This window comes from Spermophilus citellus (genome assembly GCF_964194105.1).
Source record: "Spermophilus citellus genome assembly, chromosome: 19".
Lineage (NCBI taxonomy): Eukaryota > Metazoa > Chordata > Mammalia > Rodentia > Sciuridae > Spermophilus > Spermophilus citellus.
This window is the reverse complement of record NC_138201.1, coordinates 15173713-15200888: the sequence shown is the minus strand read 5'-3', so window position 1 is coordinate 15200888 and position 27176 is coordinate 15173713. Positions and strand designations below refer to the sequence as shown.

Here is a 27176-nt window from a genome sequence, read left to right as displayed (position 1 = left end):
ATCTTCCTCCTCAGCCTGCAGAGCTGCTGGGATTACAGGCATGTACCACTTGGCCCAGCATTTGCTTATTTCATAAAGTGTTGAAAAATCCAAGTGATTGGAAGAATGTGGGTTAGTATGGGGATTAACCCAGCTGAAGATGTCCTTGATCCCTCCCTCTTGGGGTGTCCCCAGATCCAGGGTCCTCTAGTCTTGCTCTCCAAGACCCATGAGACTGAAGTAGAGTAAAGATCATATTTATTACTGGCATGAAGTCAGGCAGGTGGTGATAGTACCAGGCCCTTCTTCAGTTGAGGGGGTGAAGGGCTCTTCCACCAGCGCTGATTCACCTAGTTGGCACTCCCAAGGAGGTCCAGGGCTCCAAGGCTCCAGGTGCCTCTGGCTTTCCGCAGTAGGTGACAGGCAAGCAGACTGCTAGACATTGGATATGTGGACTCCTCAGGGCTGTTCTGGAGCTGGGGTTGGGCTGGAGTTAGCAGGGGGTGGGGGTCGAGGCTGGATGTCCCTGGTACGCATATAGGACAGCAGCTGCTCCGGGATCTCAGCCAGTACATCCTTGGCCAGTCTGGCCATACTCAGTACCTGGTTGCCCGATCGGTCAACATAGTCTCGGAATGGGACAAACTGGGATAGGCACAGACAGGAAGGTGTGGGCCATGACCAGGGAAGAGATAGTAAGGAGGTGTCATCCCTAATCTCCAGCGTCTTTTTCCCCTAATCTTGGACAGATGTCTACATTCATTTTCTCCCCATCCTCTTTTTGTTTTATTTTGTTTTGTTTTCTGTGCTGAGGGATGAACCCAGAGATTTGTGCATGCCAGACACATGCTGTACTGCTGTGCTGCGTCCCCAGCCTTCCACCCACTTTCCTTCACCTTCTATTTGCTCTCAATCCATTCCAGTCTGGCTTCCCATAGTCCACTGAAACTGCTCTTGCTAATGTCACTAGAGCCCCATGTTGCCAAATCAGTCCCGACAGAAACAATTTTCAGGCCATGTCTTGCCATACATTTCTTTGCCTTTCTGTTACATTTGGATATCATCCTCCTGGACACATCCCACTCCCGAGGAGGCCCAGAGAAGGGAGTTGGAGCAAGAGGGAAGCAGATATCTCAAACTCAGTGTGTTCCTAACTGAATTCTAGCTGTTTCTGCCAAATAAAGGCTAATAAAGGGAGGGAGAAGTGAAAAAGAAGAAAAAAACTATTCCCTGTGAGTCAATCCAAGATTTTTTTTTTTAGAAACATAGACCCACCCCCTCTATTTTTAAAATTACTTTAAAATTATTGTTATTTTTTTCTTTTGAGACGGGGTCTTACCAAGTTGCCTACGCTGGCCTCAAACTTGTGAGCCTCCTGCCTCAACCTGCCTTGTAGCTGGGATTATAGGTGTGGGCCACAGCACTCAGTCACAGCCTCTTTTTAAAAGTCCAGAGCCAAATATTTAGTTGCCCACACCTCATTCAGTTGTCACAGATACCTCAAACTCAGTGTATTCCCAACTGAATTCTAGCTCTTTCTGCCAAAATCTCCTCCTCCAGCTTTCCCCTTCCCAGTCAATGAGACCATTACTCAGTTGTTGGTGAGCAGAAGACTGAGAGTCGTCTTTGAAGTTACCCTCACTCTTTGTCACTATTTAATCAAATCATCAAATCTGGTGACATTTTCTTAGATATTTTTTGAACCTGCTACTTCTCTCCATCCCCACTGCTTCCGCCCTCATTCAGATCTTTACTATCTCTGCCACTTCCAAGGCTTTCTCACTAATCAGTCTACCTGCCTTCTCTAACCCTGCCATAGTCCACCCTCCACCAGCAACCAGAGGAATCCTTTTAAAGTGAAGATAAGACTATCTCACTCCCTTATGTGAAATCCTTCAAAAGCTTTAGAACAAAGCCCCAGATCTTCACTGTGAAGGGCAAGGCCCCTTCTTGTCACTTAGTGTGATCCTGCCACCCTGCTCTGAACCCCCAGGCCTAAGGACATGCTGCTTCCCCGTCTGTAAGCTTATACCTTCCTTGAGGACTCAGCTCAAGTGTCATTTCCTCAGAGAAGCCTTCCCCAACTACTAAGTCAGATCCCTTGCTATTGGCTGTCATATGGCATTTGCTATTTATTCCTTCTGAGCACTTATCACAATTTTATCAGATATTTAGCTATGTGGTTATTACCAGCTGCCTCCACCAGAGGGCAGGTACCTTGGGGATCTCCTGCACCAGGGATCCACCAAGGTGGCAGCAACCTTCCAGCTTCTGGAAAAGAATGTGTTCAGAGGAGCTGTGTTACAGGCCAGTAATCCCAGCAACTCAGGAAGCTGCGGCAGGATCACAAGTTCAAGGCCAGCCTCAGCCTCAGCAATTTACTGAGATCCTCAGCAACTTAGCAAGATCTTGTCTCAAAAAAAAAAAAAAAGGCTGGGGATGTACTCCAGGAATATTGTGCCCCTGGGTTCAATCCCCAGTACCAAAAAAAAAAAAAAAAAAAAAGTTCAATGAATGAGAAAGGAAGGTGATTAAGAAAGTAGTAACTTCCTAAACTTCCTACTTGGCCTTTCCTTCCCACTGTGCCCGTCAGCTCTACCATCTCTCCACGGTTACCTGGACAATGTCCCGCTCTGCATAGCGTCCCCTGGAGGACACACGCACATCATCGCCATCCAACTCTTCCATTGCTGCAAAAACAATACTGTAAGCTGATTGGCCTCTTCAATCCCACCCCTTCAAAATCATCATGCGAAAGTCCTACAAATATTAGACGCTATTTGGAATTGTTGTTATATTTTTTAAATTTTTTTCTTTTTTTTTTTTCAGTTGTTGATAGACCTTTTATCCATTTATGTGTGGTGCAAAGAATTGAACTCAGTGCCTTATGCATGCGAGGTAAGCGCTCCACCACGGAGCTACAACCTCAGCCCTAGAGTTATTATTATTATTAAAAAATTTTTTAAGTTGCCAATGGACCTTTTTTATTTATTTATTTGTTTATATATGGTTCTGAGAATCAAATCCAGTGCCTCACACATGCTAGGCAGGCACTCGACCACTGAGCTACAATCCCAGCCCTATTACTACTACTGCTACTATTTACTACTACTGCTACCACTACTACAAATATTACTGTGCCTTCCCACACATTCAATCCTCCCCAGAGCAGCAGGGGAAAAATATTGGTATTGGCATCTCCAAACTCAGTTATGAAGAGGAAATGAGCAGGTTTGTGACTCAACCAAGGTTTCACCCTGTTTGGTGAATCAGGTCAGTGCCTAGACCCTTCCCATCACCCCAGTTCTTAGTCCCACTAATGGACACCCTCCATCTTACCCTCAAACATGGCTGGTCCCACACCCACAATAATGATAGACATGGGCAGCGAGGAGGCCTGTAGGGAGAGAGGGGAATTGTTGGAGTGAGCAGCCATAATAAGGGAGGTGACTGTTGGGAGATAATTCTCCCCATACATCTTATGAGTAGAGGCTCTGATTCTCTTTGTTCCAGACTATTTTTGAAGGATGTGTATATGTCAAGTGGCTTTGAAAGATACACTGTCTCTTCTATCCAGTATAATTTGAAAAAGGTCTCCCACTGGAACACAGGGCAGCATGCCTCCTGCCCATTATAAAAGATTCATGTTCCCTAAATTCTAATAATGCAACCTGCAGTGATTCCAAGTATCATCTGGCCATCTTCACATCATCCTACCGGAACTGGGACTTAGAGAATCAGCATGAAGGTTGTTACTCCAGCTACTGTTTTTGCTGGGAATAACAAAGTTTCATGGATGCTGTATCTTCTGCCAGCATCCATGAAACTGGCAGGTATAACTTCTTATATTACAAGGAGGATAGAAATCTCAACTCCATCACAGTGTTGGCAGTGATCCCTCCCTGCCAAGCCTTCCTCCAGACTCACGCTGACGATGGCCTCTTTTGTCTGTGTCATGTCAGAGATGACCCCATCAGTGATGATGAGCAGAACGTAGTACTGGGAACCATCAGAGATCTTGGCTGCAGCCCTGCATGAGAGACCAAGATTAGAATTCAGCTGAAAGTCAGAGAGGCCAAGGGGACACTCCAGCCCCATAGTTTCCACAGCCAAAGTGTGAACAGTGGGCAAGAATAGGGGCTTTTGAAGCCTGTGTTCTTTTCCCTGACCTGGATGCCTGCCCCTGACTGACACTTCCCCATTAATATTTACTAAGCACTTACTATGGCAGGAAATATAGAAACATAAGAAGGCAAAGAGCAAATCCTTCTGTCAGCCCACTGGAGGGAACAGACAGACATTGATCCAGAGACTACACAAAGAGGTATAAAATCACCATTGTGGCTGGGCTCAGTGGCACATGCTTATAATCCTAGCAACTCAGGAGGCTGTGGCAGGAGGATCACAGGCTCAAGGCCAGCCTCAGCAACTTAGCAAGGTCCTGAGGAACTTAGCAAGACCTGGTCTCAATAAAAAAATAAAAGGAGGTGGGTATGTAGCTCAGTGGGTTCAATCCCCAGTACCAAAAAAATAAATAAAAATCACCACTGTGATGAGCGCTGTGATGATGGGGATGCTGCTCGGACAGTACATAGCAGGGGATCCTGACAGGGTCCTGGAGGCCAGCAAAGGCTTCTTTAAGGAAGTGATGTTTAAAGATGGAGGTGAGGACTGGGGTTGTAGCTCAGTGGTGGAGCCCTTGCCTAGCACTTGTGAGGCACTGGGTTCTATCCTCAGCACCACATAAAAATAAATAAATAAAGATACTGTGTCCATATACAACCAAACAAAATATTTTAAAAAATAGATGGAGGTGAGGCTAAGTGAAGGGTGGAACCATTCCAGGCAGAAAGTGTACAGCATGGACCAGCAGCTCTGTGGTGGGACTGCAGGAAGTTCACCCTGTCTGAAGGACAGGAAGTTAGGGTGACAGAGTGGACTGTGTGGCTGTGGGGACCTAGGGGCCAGACTACTCATCACAACAGGCTTTATCAACCTCTGGGAAGATTTACTTTTTTCTTTTTTGTAGTACTGAGGATGGAACCCATGGTCTCATGCATGCTAGGTAAGCTCTCCGCCATTGAGCGAAACCTCCTGCCCTATTTTATTTATTTTTTTATTTTTTTATTTTTTTTTTAAAGAGAGAGTGAGAGAGAGAGAGAGAGAGAGAGAGAGAGAGAGAGAGAGAGAGAATTTTTAATATTTATTTTTTAGTTCTCGGCGGACACAACATCTTTGTTGGTATGTGGTGCTGAGGATCGAACCCGGGCCGCACGCATGCCAGGCAAGCGTGCTACCACTTGAGCCACATCCCCAGCCCCCTATTTTATTTTTTTAAACATTGAGACAAGGTCTTGCTAAGTTGGTCAAGATGACATTAAACTTAAGGTTCTCCTGTTTCAGTTTCTTGAGCAGCTAGGATTATAGTCCTGAGCCATGACATGTGGATCTCTGGGAAGATTTTGATATTCATATAAGACCAGGATTGAAGGCTGAAAGCTTCTCTTTCCTGCTCTCATCCGCTCCCTCTCTCTCCTCCTCCCCTGCTGACTCCATCCATTCCCTATAGTCTGACAGCTGTTTGGAATGCTCCTTTTCCTTCTCTCACACATCATCTTTGATTTCAGGAGTTTTCCATCTGAAGAGGACTTCAGAAAGCATGAGTCCAGTCCCCTTATTTTACATATAAGAAAAAAAGGGGTTGGGGATGTGGCTCAAGCGGTAGCGCGCTCGCCTGGCATGCGTGCGGCCCGGGTTCGATCCTCAGCACCACATACCAACAAAGATGTTGTGTCCGCCGAGAACTAAAAAAAAATAAATATTAAAAATTCTCTCTCTCTCTCTCCTCTCTCACTCTCTCTTTAAAAAAAAAAAAGAAAGAAAGAAAGAAAGAAAAAAAGGAGGGGCTCGGGATGTGGCTCAAGTGGTAGTGCGCTCGCCTAGCATGTATGAGGCACTGGGTTAGATTCTCAGCACCACATAAAAATAAATAAAGATATTGTGTCCATCTAAAACTAAAAAATAAATATAAAAGAAAAAAAGGAGACTGAGATTGAGGGAAAGCAGACCCTGGCCTCTCGACTTCCTGTCTTGGATTAGAAAGGATAGATCTGTGCCATTTAGATTAATGAAGTTATCTGGATGCAGTGGCCCACACCTATAACCCCAATGATTGGGGTGGCTGAGGTAGGAGGATTGCAGGTTCCAGGCCAGTCTCAACCACTTAGGGAGATCCTGTCTCAAAATACAAAATTAAAAGGACTGAGGATGTAGCTCAGTGGTAAAGTGTCCTCTGGGTTCAGTCCCTAATACCCAAAATAAGGAATTAACTAATTGCAAATTAATTCATTAATGAAATTAAATAGGATTCATAACTCAGTTTCTTGGTCACCCTAGCCATTCAAGTGTTCAATATCCATATGTGACTGGTGACTACCATATAAGATAGCACGACTATTGACCGTTTTCATCACAGCTAAAGTTCTTTTGGGCCTAATCTCAAGAAGTCAGAACAGGCATGACAAGCAGAGTGCAGAATTCACATAGCTCCAGCTCAGTTTGTCCAAGGCCCCAGGTGGAAGTGGGTCATAATCCTCATGCTCATGATCCTCCTTAACAGCCCCTACCCACTTCCTAAATTCTGGCCTCATCCTCCTTGGAAGCCAAGCCTATTGCTTTCTCTCCTCACTTGCTCATTTCCCAAATAGTCATTGTCCGCCCTCCATGTGTCAGCATCAAGCTCCATGCTGCACATGTAGAAAGAACAGAATTTCGTCCTGGGGCAGGCAGACACTTGCACCACTGAGATGAACTGAAGTTAGGGCTTGGAGGATGTGCCAGGTGACCCAGGACTTCAAAAATGAATAGGGTGATGGCAGGGAGGGAAAAGTGTTCCAGAAAGAAAGGATGTCAAGTGCAAAGACACAGCATATTCTAGGAGTACATGAAGAACCACAGAGGAGTGACAAAGCTGGCACCCAGGACAAGGGTCCTCTCATGAAGGGATTTGTTTGTTTTTGTGGCCTGGAGATAAAACCCAGGGCCTATAATCCCAGTGACTTGGGAGACTGAGGCAGAAGGACCTCAAGTTCAGGCCAAATTTAGCAATTCTCTATTTCAAAATCAAATTTTAAAAGGGCTGTGGGTGCTGGAGTTGTAGCTCACGTGGTAGAGTGCTTACCAAGCATGTATGAGGCAATGGGTTCCATCCTCAGCACCACATGAAAGTAAATAAATAAAATAAAGATATTGTGTCCATCTACAACTAAACAAAATATTTTTTAAAAAATAGAGTGCTCCTGGATTAAATTCCCAGTACATAAAAAGGGTGTCCACCTTGCAGACTGGCAGTAAAGATTAATTTATTATTTTTCTATGGTACTGGAGGTTAAACCCAGGAGTGCTCTACCACTTTGCTATATCCTCAGCCCTTATTGTTCTAAATTTTAAAAATTTTGAGGCAGGGTCTTGCTAAATTGCTAAAGCTGGCCTTGAACTTGCCATTTTCTTGCCTCAGCCTCAGCCTCCCAAGCCACTGGGATTACAAACATGTGCTTCCATGCCAGCTCTTATTCCTCGTTTTAGATTTATTTATTTATTTTTGAACTAGGGATAGAACCCAGAACCTCATCCGTGCTTGGCAGGTATTCTACCACTGAGCTATATCCCCAGCCCTTATTCCTATTTTTATTTTATTTTATTTACTATTATTATTTTTTGGTGGCGGGAATTGAACCTAGGGGCACTATACCACTGAGCCACATCCCCAGCCCTTTTCATTTTTTATTTTGAGACAGGGTCTTACTAAGTTGTTTAGGTCCTTGCCAAGTTACTGAGGCTGCCCTTGAATTTGTGATCCTCCTGCCTCAGCCTCCCAAATCACTGGGATTACAAATTTGAGCCACTACTTCCACCTTTATTCCTATTTTTAAAATGAGAAAACGATATTCAGCAATACTAAGTAGCATCCCCAACGGGTGATGAAGCTCAAGTCCAAGCCTATTCTTGACCAACTGAACTAGAGCCCGACCTCTGGATGCCATCACTCTCCATTTCTGGCTTACTCCCTGGAGGGTGGGAGATCCACTCTACAGTCAGATCAGCGCTCCCTGATGTGCCCCTGTGCTTCTCACCTGGCATTCCTTCCACCAGGACTACCTACTCCTCTTCTCTCATAATGTTTGGCTCTCCCTCTAGACTCAGCTGAGCAGTCCCCTCTGTTCCTCCTCCTGTTCCTCTCTCCTCTAGGGTACAGCCACCAAGATTGACTGCCTGCTCCTCTAAGAGGGTTCCCGAACCCCAGAGGGCACCAAGGAGCTCCTCCATCCTACTGCTTGGTTTGGTGGATAAATCTAGATAACTAAAAGTGAACTTAAAACACCTTTAAGAGAAATTACAGCTAACATGCAATGTGAGAAGAACAGCAAATTTGCATGAATTTTTAAAATTAAACACAGAGACTTCAAAGAGATTCTCAGTCTGGCTGCTTTGGGTTGTGGCCCCAGATTTCCCCAGGGGGATATAGTCTCTTGCCTTTGCTGACAGGTGACTTGCTAGAAAAGTCTGGGAAGCTCTGGCCTACAGAAGGTAATGATTTATTTATATTTCTATCTCCTGCAACAAGGCAGGGACTCCCAAGGGCAGGGACTAGGTCTGATTCATCTGTGAATCTCCAGTGCCTCAGCAGAGAGCTGAGCACCCTGCAGGTGGCCTCTGCATAGTAATAATGATAATAATAGCAACAGCAACAGATGACATTTACAGTACTTATGATGTGACAGGTACTGTTCAAGGTGCTTGACATGTATGTGTTAATCAGTCCTCAAGTAGCCCTGCCATGAAGATATTATTATTCTCATTTTGAGGAGATAGGCACAGAGAGATTAGGTATTGAACCCAGAGGTGCTCTATCACTGAGCCACATCTCCAGCCCTTTTTATTTTATTTTGAGACAGGATTTTGCTAAATTGCTGAGCCTAGCCTTAAACTTGCAATCCTCTTGAGTCACTGGGATTACAGGCATGTGCCATTGCACTTGTCTGCTCTGTATATTTTTATCCTGAAAACTTGGAGAGTTTTAAATCTACCATTAACTAAGCACTTACTATGGGATAGACCACCTCTTACATGGTTATCTAATTATTTTTTTAAATTTTTTTTTAAATTTTTAATATTTATTTTTTAGTTTTCGGCGGACACAACATCTTTGTTGTATGTGGTGCTGAGGATCGAACCCAGGCTGCACGCATGCCAGGAGAGTGCGCTACCGCTTGAGCCACATCCCCAGCCCTATTTTTGTAATTGTAGATGGACAGAATTTGTTTATTTTTAAGTGGTGCTAAGGACTGAACCAAGGGCCTCACACATACTAGGTAAGCACTCTGCCACCCAGCTACAGCCCCAACCTTAATGATTTTGTTGTTGTTGTTATTACCTAACCTCTCAATAACTTATAAAGAAACCACTACTGCCAAGCATGGTGGTGCACGCCTATAATCACAGCTACTCAGGAGGCTGAAGCAGGAAGGTTACAAGTTCAAGGCCAGCTTTGGCAACTACATAGCAAGACCCTGTCTCAAAATAAAAAATAAAAAGGAGGCTGAGGCAGGAGGATAGTGAGTTCAAAGCCAGCCCCAGCAAGAGTTAGGCCCTAAGCAACTCAATGAGACCCTGTCTCTAAATAAAATACAAAATAGGGCTGGGGATGTGGCTCAGTGGCCGAGTGCCCCTGAGTTCAATCCCTGATACTGCCCCCACCAAAAAAAAAGAAAAAGAAAAAAAGGGCTCAGTGGTAGAGTGCCCCTTGGTTCATTCCCTAGTACCAAAAAGAAAGAAGCTACTACTGTGATCCATTATAACACCACTTCACAAAAATGAAATGGGAGCTAAAGAAAGAAAGTGGGGGTGGGAGGAGAAAGGGAGGAAGGAAGGAAGAAAGAAAGGGAGGTACTTAAAAAGGCTAAGCTGCTTACGCTCCTGTGGTTAGTGAGAGGTGGAGCAAGGATCTCACACCAGTGCCTCCACCAGGGTAGGCAGAGTCTCCTTCCTTACGCAAAGTCAAGACCGACTCAAGGTCGGCGTCCTCATTCCCACAGACAAAGTTGAAGTAGTTTATTGACACCTTCTCTATCCCACAATAAGTTATTAAGTAACCGTGTTGTCCCAAGGCCTGTCCCTACACTGAAACTTTCTCCTAATCTCTAAAACCCAGTTCACCTTAGAGTGAACTTGGGGAGGCAGTCCCCCATCTGTGCCCCATTGCTGACCCTAGCCCCCGCCAGTTCCCTTACCTGGCCACCTGATTGATGACAGGAGCAAAGTAGGTGGGCCCATAGAGCTGCACAGTGCGCAGGCTCTGGAAATAGCTCTCCAGCACGCCCTCGATGCCCGCACAGTTGGGGTCCTCATCATTGTTATTCTGCCAAAGAAGATGTCCTGCCAAACTGAGCCCAACCAGGGTACACCCAGGAGTGCTCTGATCCCAGCTTACCCCTTCCTTTTGCCACCAGTTCCTTTCATGCACCCCTCTAAACCCAGCCCTGCCCTCCCTCCCTGCTCTGCCACCCTCTCACAGCTCCCTGCTCCTCTAAAGTCCCTCACCCTTCAAAGAAATGTACATAGAAGAAATTTGTCAACTTGTGTGGTCCAGACACCAGGGCACGCAGTGTAGTCTGTGACCCATACCATACCAGGGGGAACTGGTGAGAGATCCGTCCCTCTGGGGGCAGCTTGGCCCCAAAGCCATAGGCTGGGAAGAGCTTGTCACTGTCATAGTCCTGGATGATCTCTCCCACTGCCTTGAGGGCCATGGCATAGGCGCTGAGCTGGTAGGGACTCATGTAGTGCAGGGAGGTAGGCTGCAGGGGATTCCCTGTAGGGACACAGGAGCCTCAGCCTCGTGGTCACCTGGATCATTCACCTGTTCACCTGCTTATCCTTGTATGTGTCATCCATCTATCCATTAATCCACCCTCTACCCCATACTCCCTCATTATTATTATTAGGTATCAGAGATTTAACCCACTGAGCCACATCCCCAGCCCTTTTTACTCTTTGTTTCAAGACAGGGTCTTGCTGAGTTGTTTAGGACCTTGCTAAATTGTTGAGGCTAGTCTTGAACTTGTAATCCTCCTGCCTCAGCCTCCAGCATCCACTGGAATTACAGGCATGCACCACCTTGCCCAGCTGAGTGGGTAAATTTCTATCCTCAGGTTGGAAGTGAGCCCAATCCCTCAGGACTCCCCTGGAATCCTCCCATCCCTCGGTCCCCCATCCACGCCTCACCATTGGAAGCCGTGAAGTCAATAGCCACTGTGAAGTTGAGCTGGGTCCTGTTGCAGAAGTTCAGGGATAGAGTAGTGAGGGACTAACAGCTATGACACTAGCAATTCTGAGACGTTATTATACATACAGCTCACCTGTGGCTCGTGTTCAATGCAGATACTGACCCAGGCAGTCTGGGTGGAGGTGACAAACTCCCTAGGCATGCTATTAGTGCAACTATGGACCCCACTTTGGGTAGAAGAATTGAATGCTTTTCTTACTTTCCCATCGTACCTCATATTATTTTATCCAGCCACTTATCTAGCCCCTTGTCATTTATCTGTGACAAGTGTAGTACATGTAATCTAATTTAACCCTTACTATAGCCCCAAAGTAGTGATTAAACTTTCCATTTTACATAGGAGGAAAGTGAGGTTCAGAGAAGCAAAGTACATTTCCAGGTCTGCCTAGTTCCTCTGAATGGAGCATAATGTCCTCTGTAGTCTATGTAGCTTTTCCCTCTCTTGAACTCTGCTTCTTCTCTAGCCATCATTCCCTGCTCCCCATTCCCCCTCCAGGTGCTGGGGATTAAAACCAGAGCCTTGTGCATGCCAAACACATGCTCCATCCTGAATCTCTAGCCATAGCTTTTATAGAAAGGCATTTGGTTACTGGGGCCACCAGTGGTGAGCCTTGATCTGGCAGCCATTCATAGGGGGCATGGGAAATAAGGACAAAAGGCAACCCCATGAAGAAAAGTCGGAGGGACCACACTTTGCACTTTACCTAACAGTCAAGTTAGCATGCTGAGTAGTTTACAGTCTCATTGGGCCCTGACCATTTAAAGATAGGAAAACCCACTGCGGGCTTTCAGCCTACAGCTGGTCTATGACTCACCCTCCCTTGATGTAATCGACAAAAGTGAATTCAGAGTCCACAGAGAAGGAGAGCAGCGTCACCTGTGAGATAGAAGAGGCGGCCCTGTCACTCTGGAAAGGGCAGTTGGGGCAGCAGAAGGGAGAGAAGCTTCATAAAGCTTTGGAGAGAGGTTCCTTCTGGGAGGTACGATTCTACTCCTGCCCCACCCTGTCCCCCATTTCCCCCCCCCTTTTTTTTTTTGGTACTGAGGACTGAACACTGAGTATATTTCTAGTCCATTTCATTTTTATTTTGAGACAGAGTTTCACTAAGTTGCCAAGGTTCCCACTCAGTTGCCCAGGCTGGCTTTGAACTTGGGATCCTCCTGCCTCAGCCTCCCTGGTTGCTGGGAATACAGGTGTGCCCTACCACATCCAGCTTATCTCCCACCCCTTTCTGTAAGAAAAAAAGAAACATATTTGGATTTCCAAAAATATATTGAATTTGGAAACTTAATTTAAGGTGTTTTTTTAATTTACTTTGCAAAAGTATAAAAATTGAAAAAATTTTCCTGGATGAGAGAAAAAACAAACTTAAGTGGAGCCACCTTGTACCCACCATTACTATATCCAAGTGATCTGCGCCCATTGCCTCCCCCTGCTCCTAATATTTGTCACTGGGACAGAGACAGGAGGACCCGAAGGGGGCTGAAACTCTAGGGAGCACTCACTGTTCCCGAGTTGACATATTTCTTCTTCTTACATTTTTTCCGAGGGTTGAGTACCTAGATGGAGGAAAGTAAGAGTGACAGTGGAAATGGGCATGGAGGGAGCTCTAGGCCGAGCACACTGGGGCAGAGGCCCAGGTCACCCTGCACAGCCTAATTCTCACCTCATATACTGTGAACTGGTTCTGGGCCTTGCTCAGCTCCCGGTAGCTCGTGGTGAACTCACCAATGAAATCATGGCTGTAAAGAGGCCAGAGGTGGGTCAGCAGCCGCTGCGCTGGTCTGAAGCCAGGCCTGAACTCCGCCAGTTATTCCCCCTATTCTAAGCTCCTACTTGGACAGCAAGGCTGTAGGGGTAGGGCCAGGCGGGGAAGAAAAAGGAGGAGACAGCACCAGAGAGACAACTGAGGGGTCAGCTGTACCAAGACCCTGGCATCTATTCATCACCCTTCCTGGCTCCCAAGGCTGCTTTGGGGTTCCTGGCAAATGTACCACATATAATTAGGGAACTGCTCTGATTAAGTACAGGAGCAAGGGACACATGGAGCTTCCTACCTTCCATCTCGGTCCCAATCATACACATCAATCTTCACTGTTCTGAAATGCATAAGGTAAATACAGGCAGGATGTATAGGTTAAATCCCAGAGACAAACCCAGTCACTTAACCATACACTAGTCACCTCAACCCAGCCGTTTGTCCTTCCACCAATGTGTTCATTTTTCTTTCTTTTTTTTAACATTTATTTTTTAGTTTTAGGTTGACATCATATCTTTATTTTATATTTATGTGGTATTTATGGATCAAACTCAGTGCCTCGTGCACACCAGGCAAGCGCTTTACCACTGAGCCACGATCCCAGCCCCAATGTGTTCATTTTTCAATCTTCTGCCCATCTTTCCCCTCTGAGTCCATGCATACACCAAACCACCATCAATTACATCATGACTACTTGTGCTACGAGAACCACTGTTAGTATTCTTTCCCCATTGATGGGTCTTGTTGTATTCCAGGCACAATTCTCAGCACTTTCACAAATTGTCTCATTTAATTGAACAACCACTCTGTGTAAAATAATTATTCACACTTTTGGATAAGGAAATGGAGATATTAAAAAAAAGAGTCACTTGGCTAATAAGACCTCATGGTAGTAACTGAACTGATATTTAAACACAGACATCCTCCTTCCAAAGACTTAGTTCTTAACTGCCATGCTTAAGTCATCACATATGTCTGTCAATGTGTCATTCCATCCAACATCTAGCCACCCACCTAGCCATTCATTTGCCTGTCTTTTTGTCAATTCAACTGCCTCTTCCTCTATCTCTTTATCCACCTAACTATACAGCCATCCATTGACTCCTATTACACAAAACACCCACCTGTCTGTCCATTCGCCCACCCAACCAAACACCCAACCACGTAACATCTGTCCATTTGATTATCCATTCATTTGCATAACCATCCAATTATGTATCTCTGTGTGCCCATCCACCCTTCCACCTTCCCACCTACCCACTTATCTTCACACTACCCATTCATTAGTTTCTTTGGTAAGCCTACTACTTTATACCCACCACTGACCAACTCATCCACTAATCTACCCATTCATCTGTTTACCATTCATTCATCTGTCCAACCCTCAGTCCACCTGTCACTCCATTTATCCTTTTCTATTACACCTGTTTTTTCACTCATCCATCTGTCACTAATAATCCACAGATTCTCATATGCCCATCTATCATCCATCTATCAGCTCATCCATTTGATCACCCATCCATTATCTGTCCATCCACAAGTTTACCCATTAATCCCATTATCCATTCACCCATTCATTCACCTTCCCATCTACCATTCACCAGGTGATCCACCCATCTGACCATCCATTCATGTATCTGCTCATCCATCATTTCTTCATGTGCTCTTTCATTCACCCATTCCAATGCCTTGGGGCCCAGGAACCTCACTGTTATATCCTGGTCCCCTTGGTCCCCACTCATGTTGAAGCAGACCTGTCATAGTCTCCGTTGCACAGGGCCCGCACGGGGATGCTGAAGGGCTGCCACACAGGATTCAGTGTGTTCTTCACAACCTCCGTCTTGTGGCAGATGGTGAACCTGGAGGAAAGCAGGAGTACTGGATCCTGCCCTAGGGGTAACACTGAGTCCAGAGATGGGCCCAGAACTTTCAGAGACTCCTGAGAGTCCCACTTGTCAAGCATGTGCCCCACACTTCGCCTAAGACCTGTGACAGCTGTGACTCACGTGCCATCTTCATTGCTCCTATAGAACACAAGAAAGGGATCTGATTTCCCAAAGAAGTCCTTCTTGTCCAGCTTGTTTGCACACAACTGCATGGTGGCAATGTCCTAGGGATGGATAAAGTTGGGCTGTTGAGACCCAGCCTTCAGACAGTCCGCTCAAGGGACTAACAGTAGAGAAGGGAGCTCCTGCATCTAGCATGTGGCCCCTACTGACCCGACAATTGCTAAGCTCCTCTGCAGTCAGCAGTATGGTCCCACACTTCTTGCCCGGTACACCCCTGGAAGCAGAAAAAGCCTCTTAGTGAGAGGACTGAGGGTAGATGACAAAGACTGGGGCAGCCATTTGAGGGTTAGATGGGCCAGGGGACTGCGATTTACTGACAGTCCCCTAAATGTGTCTCCCCCTGTCCTGGATGATCTTGTGGGAGAAGACCTGACTTTGACTCAGGAAGGATCTAGCTTAACCAAGGGGGACATCTCATAAGAACAGTGTGCAAAAGACATGGAAGTTAGAGTAAGTGGACTCAGGCTGGATTTTGTGACTTTCAAGCTGTGTGACCCTTGACGAGTTACTTCCCATTTCTGGGTCCTTAATTTTCTCCTCTATGAAATGAGAATCACAACCACCTGTAATAGGCTATGAAGATATATGAGTAAGCGAATGGAAGGAAAAGCAATTTGTAAGCATTATAGATAGGAAGTGGTTGTGTTCTTTCAAGCAGAACCTGGAACCTATTGTGTCCCAGGTGCTCTGGGACAGCTCTGCTAGATTCTGCCCTCAGCTTTCAGCAGGACGTGGAATGTCATAGTAGAGGATGACCAGTTCTGAGTATAACAATTCTGAATGAGGAAGAGGACTTTCTATCTAGAACCAGGGACAAATGTTTGGTTTTTTAGGTCAAAGTGGCTGTGTTTTCTGAAGACAATGAAGAGTGAGATTTAAAAAGATGAGGGGAAACCGGATATAGTGATGTATGCCTATAATCCCAGCAATTTGGGAGGCTGAGGCAGGAGGATCACGAATTTGAGGCAAGACGGGTTTTTTTTTTTTTTTTTTTTTTTTTTTTTGGTACTGGGGATTGAACTCAGGGACACTCAACCACTGAGCCATATCCCCAACCCTTTTTTGTATTTTATTTAAAGACCACCTGTAATAGGCTATGAAGATATATGAGTATCTGGGTCCTTAATTTTCTCCTCTATGAAATGAGAATCACAGCAGCTTGGGAGGCTGAGACAGGAAAATCACGAATTTAAAGCCTGCCTCAGCAAAATCGAGGCTCTAAGGTTTCAGTTGCTTAGAGCCTCGCTTTTGCTGAGCCTGGCTTTAAATTCGTGATTTTCCTGTCTCAGCCTCCCAAGCTGCTGGGATTACAGATGTGCACCACCATGCCCAGCAAGACCCTGTCTTAATATGAAAAATAAAAAGGGATAGGGACATAGCTCAGTGGTAAAGCACCCCTGGATTCAATCCCCAGTACCAAAAAAGGGGGGTCACTGGGACCAGGTGCAGTAGCACCTGTAATCCCAGCAACATAGAAGGCCTCTGAGGCAGGAGAACTACAAATTCAAGGCCAGCCTGGGCAACGTGGGGAGACATTCTGTAATTTAGCAAGCCCTGTATCAAAATAAAAAGGGTTGGAGTTATAGCTCAGTGGCAGAGTACCCCTGGGTTCAATACCCAGTACCTATCCCTCCAAAAACACACACACACACAAAGACAAGGGAAGCCTTGTCCTCTTCTGACCCCAGGAGGGACATTTCCATATGTTTACAGGGTACATACAGAAATGCATATTCCCCACTTGTCTTGGTTTCCCAAGCAGAAAGGGATCTTGTTGATATGGGCCAGTGATCCCTGACACCCAAAATGTGGAGAAAGAAAGCTGGGTCAGGAGGTTCAAGCCCTATCTCTAACTTGCTTGTAAGATTTTCCCCATCTTTCAGATGAGAGTGTCAAGCAGTTTCTTTGACTTCATCAGCTTCTGGCTCTTCCCTCACCTTGATATACTTATTTGGCAGAATCCAGCTGACTGCCTAACCCACACTGCACCCGTGTAACTGAACATGGCCAGAGGAAAACACACCATCATGCTAGTTTTTTTTTTTTTTTAATTGAACCCAAGGCATAGCACATGCTAGGCAAGTATTTTACCACTGAGCTACACCCCCCATCCCAAATGTGTGTGTTTAATACTTACTTTGTTTGTTTTGGACTAGGAATTGAACCCAGGGGCACTTTACCACTAAGCTACATGCCCAGCCCTTTTTATTTTGAGACATGGTCTCACTAAGTTGCGTAGGGCCTTGCTAAATTGCTGAGGCTGGCCTCAAGCTTGCAATCCTCCTGCCTTGGCCTCCCAGGTCTCTGGAATTACACAGTCCCTGGCCCCAGCCCAAGTTGGTCTCATTTTTAAATGTAAAATCATGCACCGCAAGAAGGCCCTTAAGGGCTGGGGGTTTAGCTCAGTGGCAGAGCACTTGCTGAGCTTGTACCAGGCCCTAGGTCCTATTCCTAAGCCCTCCCCACAAAAAAAAACAAACACAAAGAAGAAGGTTCTTAATGCTGCCTGATAATCATACTACATGTCCCCAAGCCTTCTATGTGGATGGAAGTTTCTCTCTTTTTTTCCTCAAACCTCTGTAGCCTCCTCCACCATCTTCACTCTTAGCTGGTGACCTTGTTTCCTACTCACTGACAAAACTGAAGCAACCAGAAGAGAAAGTCCACCCACCACCACACCTCCCCTGCCACCAGTGTCTTCACCCACACAACTGTGCCTTCCCACGGTTGCTATAAATGCACAGTGCTTGTGCCTCTTTATCCCCCTGCCGTGTACTTTATCCCATACCATCTTGTCTGCACAGGGACATTGCTCCAGCAAGTCTGCCCTCTTTTTATTTTATTTTATTTTGAGACAGGGTCTTGCTAAGTTGCTGAGGCTGGCCTTGAGGTTGGGATCCTCCTGCCTCAGCCTCCTGAGTTGCTGGGATTACAGGCTGTGCCATTGTGCCCGGCTCTCCCTTCTTTTATTGCATCGACTGTTCAGTATCTGTTGGTTCATTCCCATCAACAAAAAGTGTGATTTTTCTCATGTTAAAAAATGTCAAACCTATTCTAGACCTCACTTCCTGCTCCAGCCACCTCTTCTTCTCTCTTTTCAGAGAGAAAAGAAAAAGGCCTTCACTCCTAGTTCCTTCTTCCATTCTCTTCTAAACCTTTCTAATTTCCACCTCCCCTTCAAAACTAACTTGTCAGGCTGGCATGGTTTCTTGCACCATCCTGTAATACCAGTTATTCCAGAGGCTGAAGCAGGAGGATGGCAAGTTTGAGGCCAGCCTGGGAACTCAGCAAGACCCTGTCTCAAAATAAAAAAATAAAAAAGGCTTAGAATGTAGCTCAGTGGTAGAGTGCCCAGGGTTCAATCCCTGGTACTAAAGCAAAACCAACCACCCCCCCCCCCACAAAAAAAATCCCAAAATGTTCACCAGTGTCACCAGTGATCTCCATATTCCTAAATACAGCAGCCAATTCCCAATCCTCATTTTATTGACTGGTAGCAGCATTTGGCAGGGTTGGTTACTCTCCCCTCCTTTTTTTTTCTTCCTTGCACAATATTGAACCCAGAGCCTCAAGCATGCTAAGTGCGTGCTCTGCCCTTGAGCAATTATACCGCCATCACCCTTCTTAAAAAAAAATTACAACTAAAAAAAAAAAAAAATTAAAGGGGCTGTGGCTGTGGCTCAGCGATAGCACACTTGCCTGGCATGCGTGAGACACTGGGTTTGATTCTCAGCACCACATATAAATAAATAAAATAAAAGTCTATAAACAATTTTTTAAAATTACCAGTTTCATTGCAACATGGCTATTTTTGTGAGGGCAGAATATGATCTTTTTTTTTAAAAAAAATTTTATACTTGTAGATGGACAGAATGCCTTTATTTTATGTGGTGCTGCTGATCAAACACAGTGCCTCATGCATGCTAGGCAAGCACTTTGCTGTTGAGCTATATAGCCCCAGCCCAGGGAAGTATGATCTTAAAACAATATTCCATTTAAGGCTGTTTATACAGAAATTACGCTCATAACTGATTATCCAAAATATCTTTAGAGCTGCAAGACTCACATGGTAAACCCCAAACTTTTATACTCATTCAGTAGTGTAAGCTCAGAGGAAAACAAAAAGGCATTAATAACAGCTATTTCTTGGGCTGGGGCTATAGCTCAGTGGCAGAGTGCTTGCCTAACATCTGCGGAGGCACAGGGTTCAGTCCTTAACAACACATAAAAATAAATAAAAATAAAGGTATTGTGTCCTTCTACAACTACAAATATTTAAAAAACAAATAACAGCTATTTCTTTTAAGAAGATATTCAGGTAACAGGTACCAAGTCTTATGGCCTTAAAAGAACATCTAAGACTCACGTGACATATTTGACACCTCTCCTCCATGTCTAATAGAACTTATGAAATTTAACATGGCAGACTAAATTCCTGATTGAATCCCTCCCCCCAGCTGGCTCCTCCCCTTGCAACCATCTCAACTGGTGGCATAACCCATCTTTCCTGGTGTTCAGGTTAAAGGCCTTGGTCTCATCCTAATTCTCTTTTCCTCTCATATCGATATTCAATCCGTCAGGAATCTGTTGGCTCCATCTTCAAATCACACCCAGAACCTGACCATCTGTCTCTTCCTCCACTGCTACCACCCTGGATTACTATGACAGCCTTCTGATTGGCTCCCTACTTTGACTTCTGTCCACCCCAAGTTCCTTCTCAACCCAGCAGTGGGGTCACCCTTTGAAAGCATGGTCAGAGCATGTTCCACTGCTCAGAATCCTCCAGTGACCTCCTCACACAGTACAAGTCCCTGCAGTGGCTGGCAGGCCCATTGGTGACTCTCCAATCCCAGCTCCTCCTGCCACCTCCTTCTTCAACTCTAGCTACTCTTTTTTCCCTGCCCTTCTTTGGTGTTTTTGGTACTGGAGATTGAACCCAAGGGCAATTTACTACTAGCCACCTTCCAAGCCCTTTTTATGTTTATTTATTTTATCTTTTAAATAATTTAAACTTTATTTAATTTATTTGCTTTTATGTGGTGCTGAGGATCAAACCCAGTGCCTCATCCATGCTAGGCAAGTGCTCTATCACTGCGTTACAGCCGCAGTGGGTTGTATTTTTTATTTTGAGACAGGGTCTTGCTAAATGGTGAAGTGGCTGAGGCTGGTCTTGAACTTGCAGTCCTCCTACTCCTGGACTGCTGGGATTACAGGGGTGCACCACCTCAGCCAGGTTCCCGCTGTTCTTTGAATTCTAGGCTTTTCTCTGCTGACTCCCTCACCTCCATCAAGTTGTGGCTCCAAAGTTACTAGTCTGTGAGGCCTTCTTGACCACCCTACTGAATACTGCACCTCCCACCTACCCTACATTGCCATTCCCCCTTACTCCACTCTACTCTGCCTTCCCTCATATGTAATTTACCTACTCATGTCTATTTTGTACTGTTTCCTATGCCTTACCCCCAACTAGAGCATAACATTCCTGTTTTTTGTTCATCATTGCAACTCTGGCCCCTTGAACATTGGCTGATGGAGTACGTGCCCAGTAGAACTGGTGGAATGGGGGATCCCTGGAGCCTGGAATAGTGTGGTATTCAAAACAGGCTAATAACATCATGAATGTAATGGAGATGCTGAGGATTTGATTTAGTCAGAGGAAGCTTCCCAGTGCAGAGAGGCTGGGAAGTGGATCTTAAAAGTTGAATCAAGACCTGGGCATGGTGGTGCACACCTGTAATCCTCCCAGCTCAGGAGGCTGAGACAGGAGGATCACAAGTTCAAAGCCAGCATCAGCAACTTAGCAAGGCCCTAAGCACTTACTGAGACCCTGTCGCTAAGTGAAATATAAAAAATGCTGAGGATGTGGCTCAGTGGTTAAGCACCCTGGATTCAATCCCCCAGTACCAAAAACAAACAAACAAACAAAAAAAAATTTTTTAAAAGTTGAGGGGCTGGGATTGTGGCTCAGGGATAGAGGGCTGGCCTAGCATGGGCGGGGCCCATGTTCGATCCTCAGCACCACATAAAAATAAAGGTATTGTGTTGTGTCCATCTACACCTAAAAAATAAATATTAAAAAAAAGTTGAATCAGTTTTAGAAAAAGAGTGACAATAGAGGATATCAGGTTTGAGACTGATGTGAGCACAGCTCTAGAGATGAGGCTTTCTCAAGGGCCTGATAGGAGCTGGTGAAAGCTCCCCTTAGGGGCAATCCCAGTCTCCACTGATTATCAATTAGCAGTTTCCTAGGGAGGGAAATTTGGTGGTGCCCGGTCCTCCCCTGCATCCCTTCCCATTCAGCTCACGTGAGGGGTCGCTCTACGCGGCTGCCCTGGCCTCCGATCACTTCTCCTAGAGCCAGGAACGCTTGTCCCAGGAAATCCTGTGCCAAGACACCAGAATCAGCAAGACGGGGAAGGGGCCCCAAATCCCAGCCCAGTCCTGGGAACGCAGCTGCACTTGACCAGGGTAGTTCTGAGGCGGTGAAGCATTGCAAGGCCACCGCCCTGCGTGTGCTTTAATGGATCGTGGAGGGAAGAGGTCTGCAGACCAGGTGTGCTTCTAGGTCAGTAACGGGTCCCAGCCCGTTCTCCACAATACCATCCCATCCCCTTGTCCTGCTCTCTCCAGCCTCACCTTCTGCAGGTCCCAGCGCGGCCGAGAAGGAAGAGAAGCAGTGAGTAAGGGGCGTGAGCAAGAAACCCAGGCAGGGCAGGGAGAGTAGATTAGGGGCCTCAAGAGGGTAGGTCGAGGGGTAGGAGAAGTTCTGGGGAGGTCGTTGAATACATCTGAGTGCCTTTTTGCGCCCTGCCAGCCCACGAGGGGACGCTCGCTTACCGGTTTGGAGATGTTGGTTTTGGAATCGACGTTGTACCTGGGGAAAAAGCGGAACTGGCGTGGGGTGGGCTAGGAGGGAGAGAGGCCAGAAAAGGATCTTGTTGGCTAATACTGGGTGGAGGGAGGGGAAGCCTGGGATCGGAATTCAACTTGGATCTCGTTTGGGACAGGTGTTAGGGTCGCAGTCAGGACTGGGTAGAGACCAAGGGCGGGGCGGGGGGCTGCTGGGAGCGGAGTCATGTGGTAGGGGGCCACCGCCGAGGTGGAGCTAAATTACTGGTTGGGATAGGGGCAGGGCCGAGTTTGTAGAGTGAGTGAGACTGGATCTGGCCTGGGGGCGAACTAAGATTAGAGTGGAGCAGTTCAAAGTGGGACCCAGCGCGGCCTGGGGGAGGAGCCAGGCCCGGAGGCGAGGCGGGGGCGGGACCAGCCAGAATTGCAGGCGGATCCAGGTCGGGAGGCGGGTCAAGCCAGAATTCTGGGCGGGGCCTCACACATCGAAGCGCAGATTTTGCTTTTCTTCAAAGAAATAGTCGAGGACGAATTTGCGCACGAAGTCTGGATTCAGCGTGTTGTCAATCACCTCTGTCCGTCCGAACTGGGCGGGGGTATAGAGGATCAGCGCGGGGTGCGCCGGGGGACAGGAAAGGGTCTGGGCTGAAAGGGGGCTGTTGGACTCACCTCCCGCCACTCCTGGCTGGCCCGAGTCTGGGTGTAAAGCACCACCACTGCGGGTGGGGGCGGAAGACGGAAGGACATCAGGTCGGCCCGCACCCCTCCCACCCCTCCGCTGCCCCCACCTGCCCCCTGGGTCACACCCGGATCCCAAGTTTCCCCTCCCAGTCCTGGAGCCTTACTGGGGTCGGACTTGGAGAAGGTGTCGAGGTCTAGCAGATTCCTAGAGAAAAGCGACAGACAGACCGACAGAGGGTGAATCATTCTGAAGCCCACCGCCTGGACACTGCCCCGAGTTGGGCATCCGGAGGAGGCATGGCGCTCCAGTCGCACCCACCTCCTCCGTTACTACACCTCAGTGTGTTGCGGGGATGGGGGTGGGGTGGGGGTCGTCAGCGCTGTCAGCACTCTGGACAGCACCAGAAACCTCTGCCCAGGAACCAAACCTCTGCGAACTAGATGCATACGTGCCCACATTGTCTCCAAGAACCCAGAAAAGGGGATTCACCCCAAAACTTTGTCCTCCTGGGGCCCAGCTCCTACCGGATCCCAACGACCCACCCGTTGAGCCAGTCAGTAGACTGAGCCCTCTTGTGGGGTGGGGTTGCCCAAGGAGAGCCCTCCTCGATCCTGCTAGCGACTCCCATCTTCAGCCGTGATCCTATAGTCCCCTGGCCTCTCCCCCCAGAGTCTAGCCTCTATTTGCGCTGAGACCCACAGCAGCTTGGGGCTGGGGCAGTGCCAGTGCCTAAGCCTCCCCAGCGCGGCCCGCTCACCGGCAGGACACGGTAATTTCAATCTTGGTGGCTGGGACGCTGCGCTCGGTGGCTCCTCCGAGAGACATGGCCGGTCTTGTGGCCGGAGCCGCGGGAGGCTGTAAGACCCCAGCCGCCGGGGCTAGGGGCGGCGGCGGCAGCGGCGAAGCCGGCCCATGTGCCGCCGCAGCGGCGGCGGCGGCGGCGGCGGCGGCGGCGACTGCACTCCTTCCAGCACTGCGTGCACTCCCGCCGCTTGCTCCCTGACAGTGGCCGCCGGCAGCAGTGGCTCCAGATGGCAGCACAGCCCCGCCCGGCCCTGCGGGCGGCCCCCGCCCCATTGGAGCAGACGGGAGCTGGCCGGGAAAATTACCTAGACCTCACTTGCAACCTACACTTTAGGAGACTTGCCTCTCTAGGATGCTGAAACCCAAGCCCCCCGGAACTGTCCGTGATTCTGAACTATTTGGGGTAACTGGTGGGTGTTGGGGTCTTCATCTCTTCCTGAGTTTCTCCCTCAACAAACTGTATGTCCCTCTCCCTAATCCTGGCTTAACTAGGTCTCTGAATATGAAAAGTTACATTTTTTCTTATTAGCTGTGTGACCTTGGGGAAGTTGCTCAACATCTCTATGGCTTGGTCTCATTGATGGAAGAAAGGTCATAATAGCAGTTACTTGGGGGACTGTAAAATTTTATCTAGATAACCCAAGGGAAGGATTTGGCACAGAGAAAGTGCTCAATAAATGTTCACTGGGGGGCTGGGTTGTAGCTCAGTGGTGGAGTGCTTGCCTGGCACATGTGAAGCACTGGGTTCGATTCTCAGCAGCACATAAAAATAAATAAAATAAAGGTTTAAATAAATAAATGTGCACTGGTATTACTTGACATTTGAATACTCACACTGATGACCTCTTTTGTGTTAGGAGTCAGATCAGAGGGCTGGGGTGAAGTTCAGATGTGGCACGCTTGCCAAGCATGTGCCAGGCCGTGGATTCCATCCCAGCACCACAAAAAAATAAAAATAAAAAGGAGAGAGATCAGGAAATGGTGACTTTTAAAAGACTGTACGAACCCTCTGCTCATGCCTTTGAATCCTCTAGATACTGTCATGATGCAGTCTACTCCAGCCCACATATAAAGGAGGGTAGTGGTCACTCAGGCCCTCCCTCACTGGACATGTACACCAAGTGCTGCTTCCAGAACCCAATAAGCTAGACCCTCCATCATGGGCAGCTCCTTGGAGCAGGGGCTGTACCAGGCCACGCTGCCTCAGACCTTCTAAAAGATGAAGACCTCCAATCCCAGCAACCTTACGGCTAAACCTCAGCAGCTCTGGAGTCTGTGCAGACAAACTGGCTCCCCAAGGACCCAGGGTCCACTCAAGCCTGTGAACCACTTCTCCCACTTCAGCTGGGGAGCGCAGGCCCTACTACTGCAGCTCAAGAGTTAGGGGCACAAGAAAGGAGGGAGTGCTCCTTTTTAGGTGGGCCTGGGGGACTCTCTCCCACTCCTGAGTCCATAAAAGGGGAAGCTGTAGGAGAAAATCAGTGTCGAGGCTGCACCCAGCAAAGATCACTGCTTTGTCTGCTCTGGAATGGGCACCTCACATGGCATCCATCATCCTGGCTGTTTTAGTCAGCTTTTTCACCCCTGTGACCAAAAGACCCAATAAGAACAATTAGAGAAGGAAGTTTATTTGGTACTCACAGTTTCAGAGATTTCGGTCCATGCCCAGATTCAACACTGTCTCACACATGAGCTTTTGGGAGACATATCTAAACCATAAAACTGGTGTCAAGTTGAGCCAATGTTTATATGGCAATGCTCTGATAAGACCTGGAGACTAGGCTGAAATGTCTCCATTGATCTTCTACTGCAGGAAAGGAGAGCCACCAGGGAGTGGCACCTGAAGAGCCTAAGCTTACTCAAGCCAATTGCTTTTACTCCTAGATGCTGGAGGAGCTGATACCAGGAGTCAGAGGCACCAACATCTGTAAAGAAGTCGTGCTCCATGCTGCACAGGAGGGGAGTCTGTCCATCCACACATTTGATTTCAAGTAGCCATGGAGGGCATCCTTGTTGGGATTACCAAAAAGCACAAGAATCTCTCCAAAGAGCAGGTGGTCACTGTTCATGAGTTGGCATCCTTGGCTGCTGGAGCACATGGAGGCTGTGGTGAACGCAGGTTGCAGGCCCCAGCACCACAGGACTGGGAAACACCAGCTTGGGAAACACCTCATGTGTTTGCTTCATGAAGGAAGAGCCTGCAACAGCCATGATCCAGGCTCTACACAACAGCAGAAGCTAGGATGCCCAAGGCAAGAGTGGGTTGTCTGATATCTAAGCTGAGGCTTAGGTGTGACTCAGAAAGTCACAACATGGCTTGGAACCACTATCCTCATCCACCCTTACAGTGAAGGGCTTCGTTCACTGTGGCTCTAAAGTGACTGACATGAATGCGAGCTGAGTGCACATGCTGGAAACCTCTTGGGGAGAGTCATGAACTTGATGAGAACTTATTGCAATTACCGGGGATGGAACCCAGAAGTGCTTTAACACTGTGCCACAGCCCCATCCTTTTTATTTTTTTGCAACAGGGTCTAAGTTGCTTAGGGACTTCTGGCTTTGAACTTGTGATCCTCCTGGCTCAGCCTTCTGAGCTGCTAGACATGTGCCACCGCACTGTGCCAACCGGTGGTATTATAAGGAGCTTCGAGAAAGTGAGTGGATCATGACTGTAGACTGTTGAGTGACCAACAAGGAAGCTGTGACTATTGGGAAGTGGGTGCCCATTCTCAGTTGAGGGCATGGCTTCCAATTGTACCCTCCAGGAGGACTGGTGTGGCACTGAAACAAGTGGTAGGAGCCTGTGGAGGTGCACCTTGAAAGGGTAGCTACTCTGTGCTCCACCCTCATTTCAGAAAAGTAAACTCTGCAGTCAAGGGCCAGCTGCCCCACCAGGGGGTTAGTCTTTTTTAAAAAATATTTTTTTAGTTGTTGATAGACCTTTATTTATTTATTTATATGCAGTGCTGAGAATCGAACCCAATGTCTTACACATGTGAGGCAAGCGCTCTACCACTGAGGCATGACCCCAGCCCTCTCTTGCTGCTTTCATAGTTCACGTTGCAAAGCAGATTGTTAGTTGCTCATGTCTGAGGAGCAAGGCAGACCTTTTATATGGTCGTAAGATTGCTATAAGGACAATCCTGTGGGACTTGGTCCTGCATGATGTATGCAGTGGTGTTTGGTGTATTCAGCAGTCACTCAGAAGAGAGGCCAGGCCCAGCATGGGGCGAGCAGGACACTAATGAAATCAGCAATGAACATAAATATTTAAGAAATTGTAATTAAGATGGGCATGATGGCACATGCCTGTAATCCCAGCTACTTGGGAGGCTAAGGCAGGAGGATCTCAAGTTCAAGGCCAGCCTCAGCTGAGACCCTGTCTGAGACCTCAGCTGTCCTTAGTGAGACCCTGTCTCAAAATTTTAAAAATGGCTAGCTGTGGTACTCAATGATAAAGCACCCCTGGGTTCAATCCCCAGTATTGCCAAAATGTAAAAATAATAATTAATGTAAAAAAAAATCCATGACGAACCTATGTTAGAATTTTAAATTTCATTTTGTTCTCAGAATTCTCACTTTATTTGATGGCTACAAGTGAGGGAAGACTAGTCACTTGCTGATCTTGTCAGCGCTGTTACAGGCATAGCCTGTTATCATAGCCATTAAACTGTCATTTAACTTGGTTA

General features: G+C 47.1%; 1 protein-coding gene across 4 annotated transcripts; it reads right to left on the bottom strand.

Annotated features, from left to right (window-relative positions):
- Window positions 1–39: 39 nt before the first annotated feature.
- Window positions 40–27176, bottom strand: CPNE9 (copine family member 9). 4 transcript variants are annotated; one of them, XM_081275911.1, is made up of 20 exons: window positions 23441–27176; window positions 22847–22887; window positions 22671–22717; window positions 22484–22587; window positions 21990–22026; window positions 21458–21534; window positions 15303–15366; window positions 15090–15193; window positions 14838–14942; window positions 13382–13423; window positions 12991–13066; window positions 12830–12883; window positions 12139–12200; window positions 11263–11309; window positions 10668–10849; window positions 10269–10396; window positions 3907–4009; window positions 3319–3376; window positions 2596–2669; window positions 40–414 (listed from the first exon to the last, which is right to left on the bottom strand). In XM_081275911.1, exons 1-20 carry the CDS (start codon window positions 23758–23760, stop codon window positions 241–243), a joined length of 1899 nt encoding a protein of 632 aa, XP_081132037.1. In that variant the 5' UTR covers window positions 23761–27176; the 3' UTR covers window positions 40–240. The 4 variants fall into 4 exon arrangements, with proteins under 4 accessions (XP_081132037.1, XP_081132038.1, XP_081132036.1 ...); XM_081275912.1 differs by having other exon boundaries at window positions 213–455; XM_081275910.1 differs by having other exon boundaries at window positions 306–624.

Bases quoted from the DNA above. Each gene is read 5' to 3' on its own strand.
- CPNE9 (XM_081275910.1), bottom strand. From the start codon at position 23,760: ATGGGGCGGGGGCCGCCCGCAGGGCCGGGCGGGGCTGTGCTGCCATCT. The intron at 12,884-12,990 runs GTGAGAATTAGG...TCCTCCATCTAG, and splicing joins ACCAGTTCACAGTATATGAG to GTACTCAACCCTCGGAAAAA. The intron at 625-2,595 runs GTAACCGTGGAG...TGCCTATCCCAG, and splicing joins CAGAGCGGGACATTGTCCAG to TTTGTCCCATTCCGAGACTA.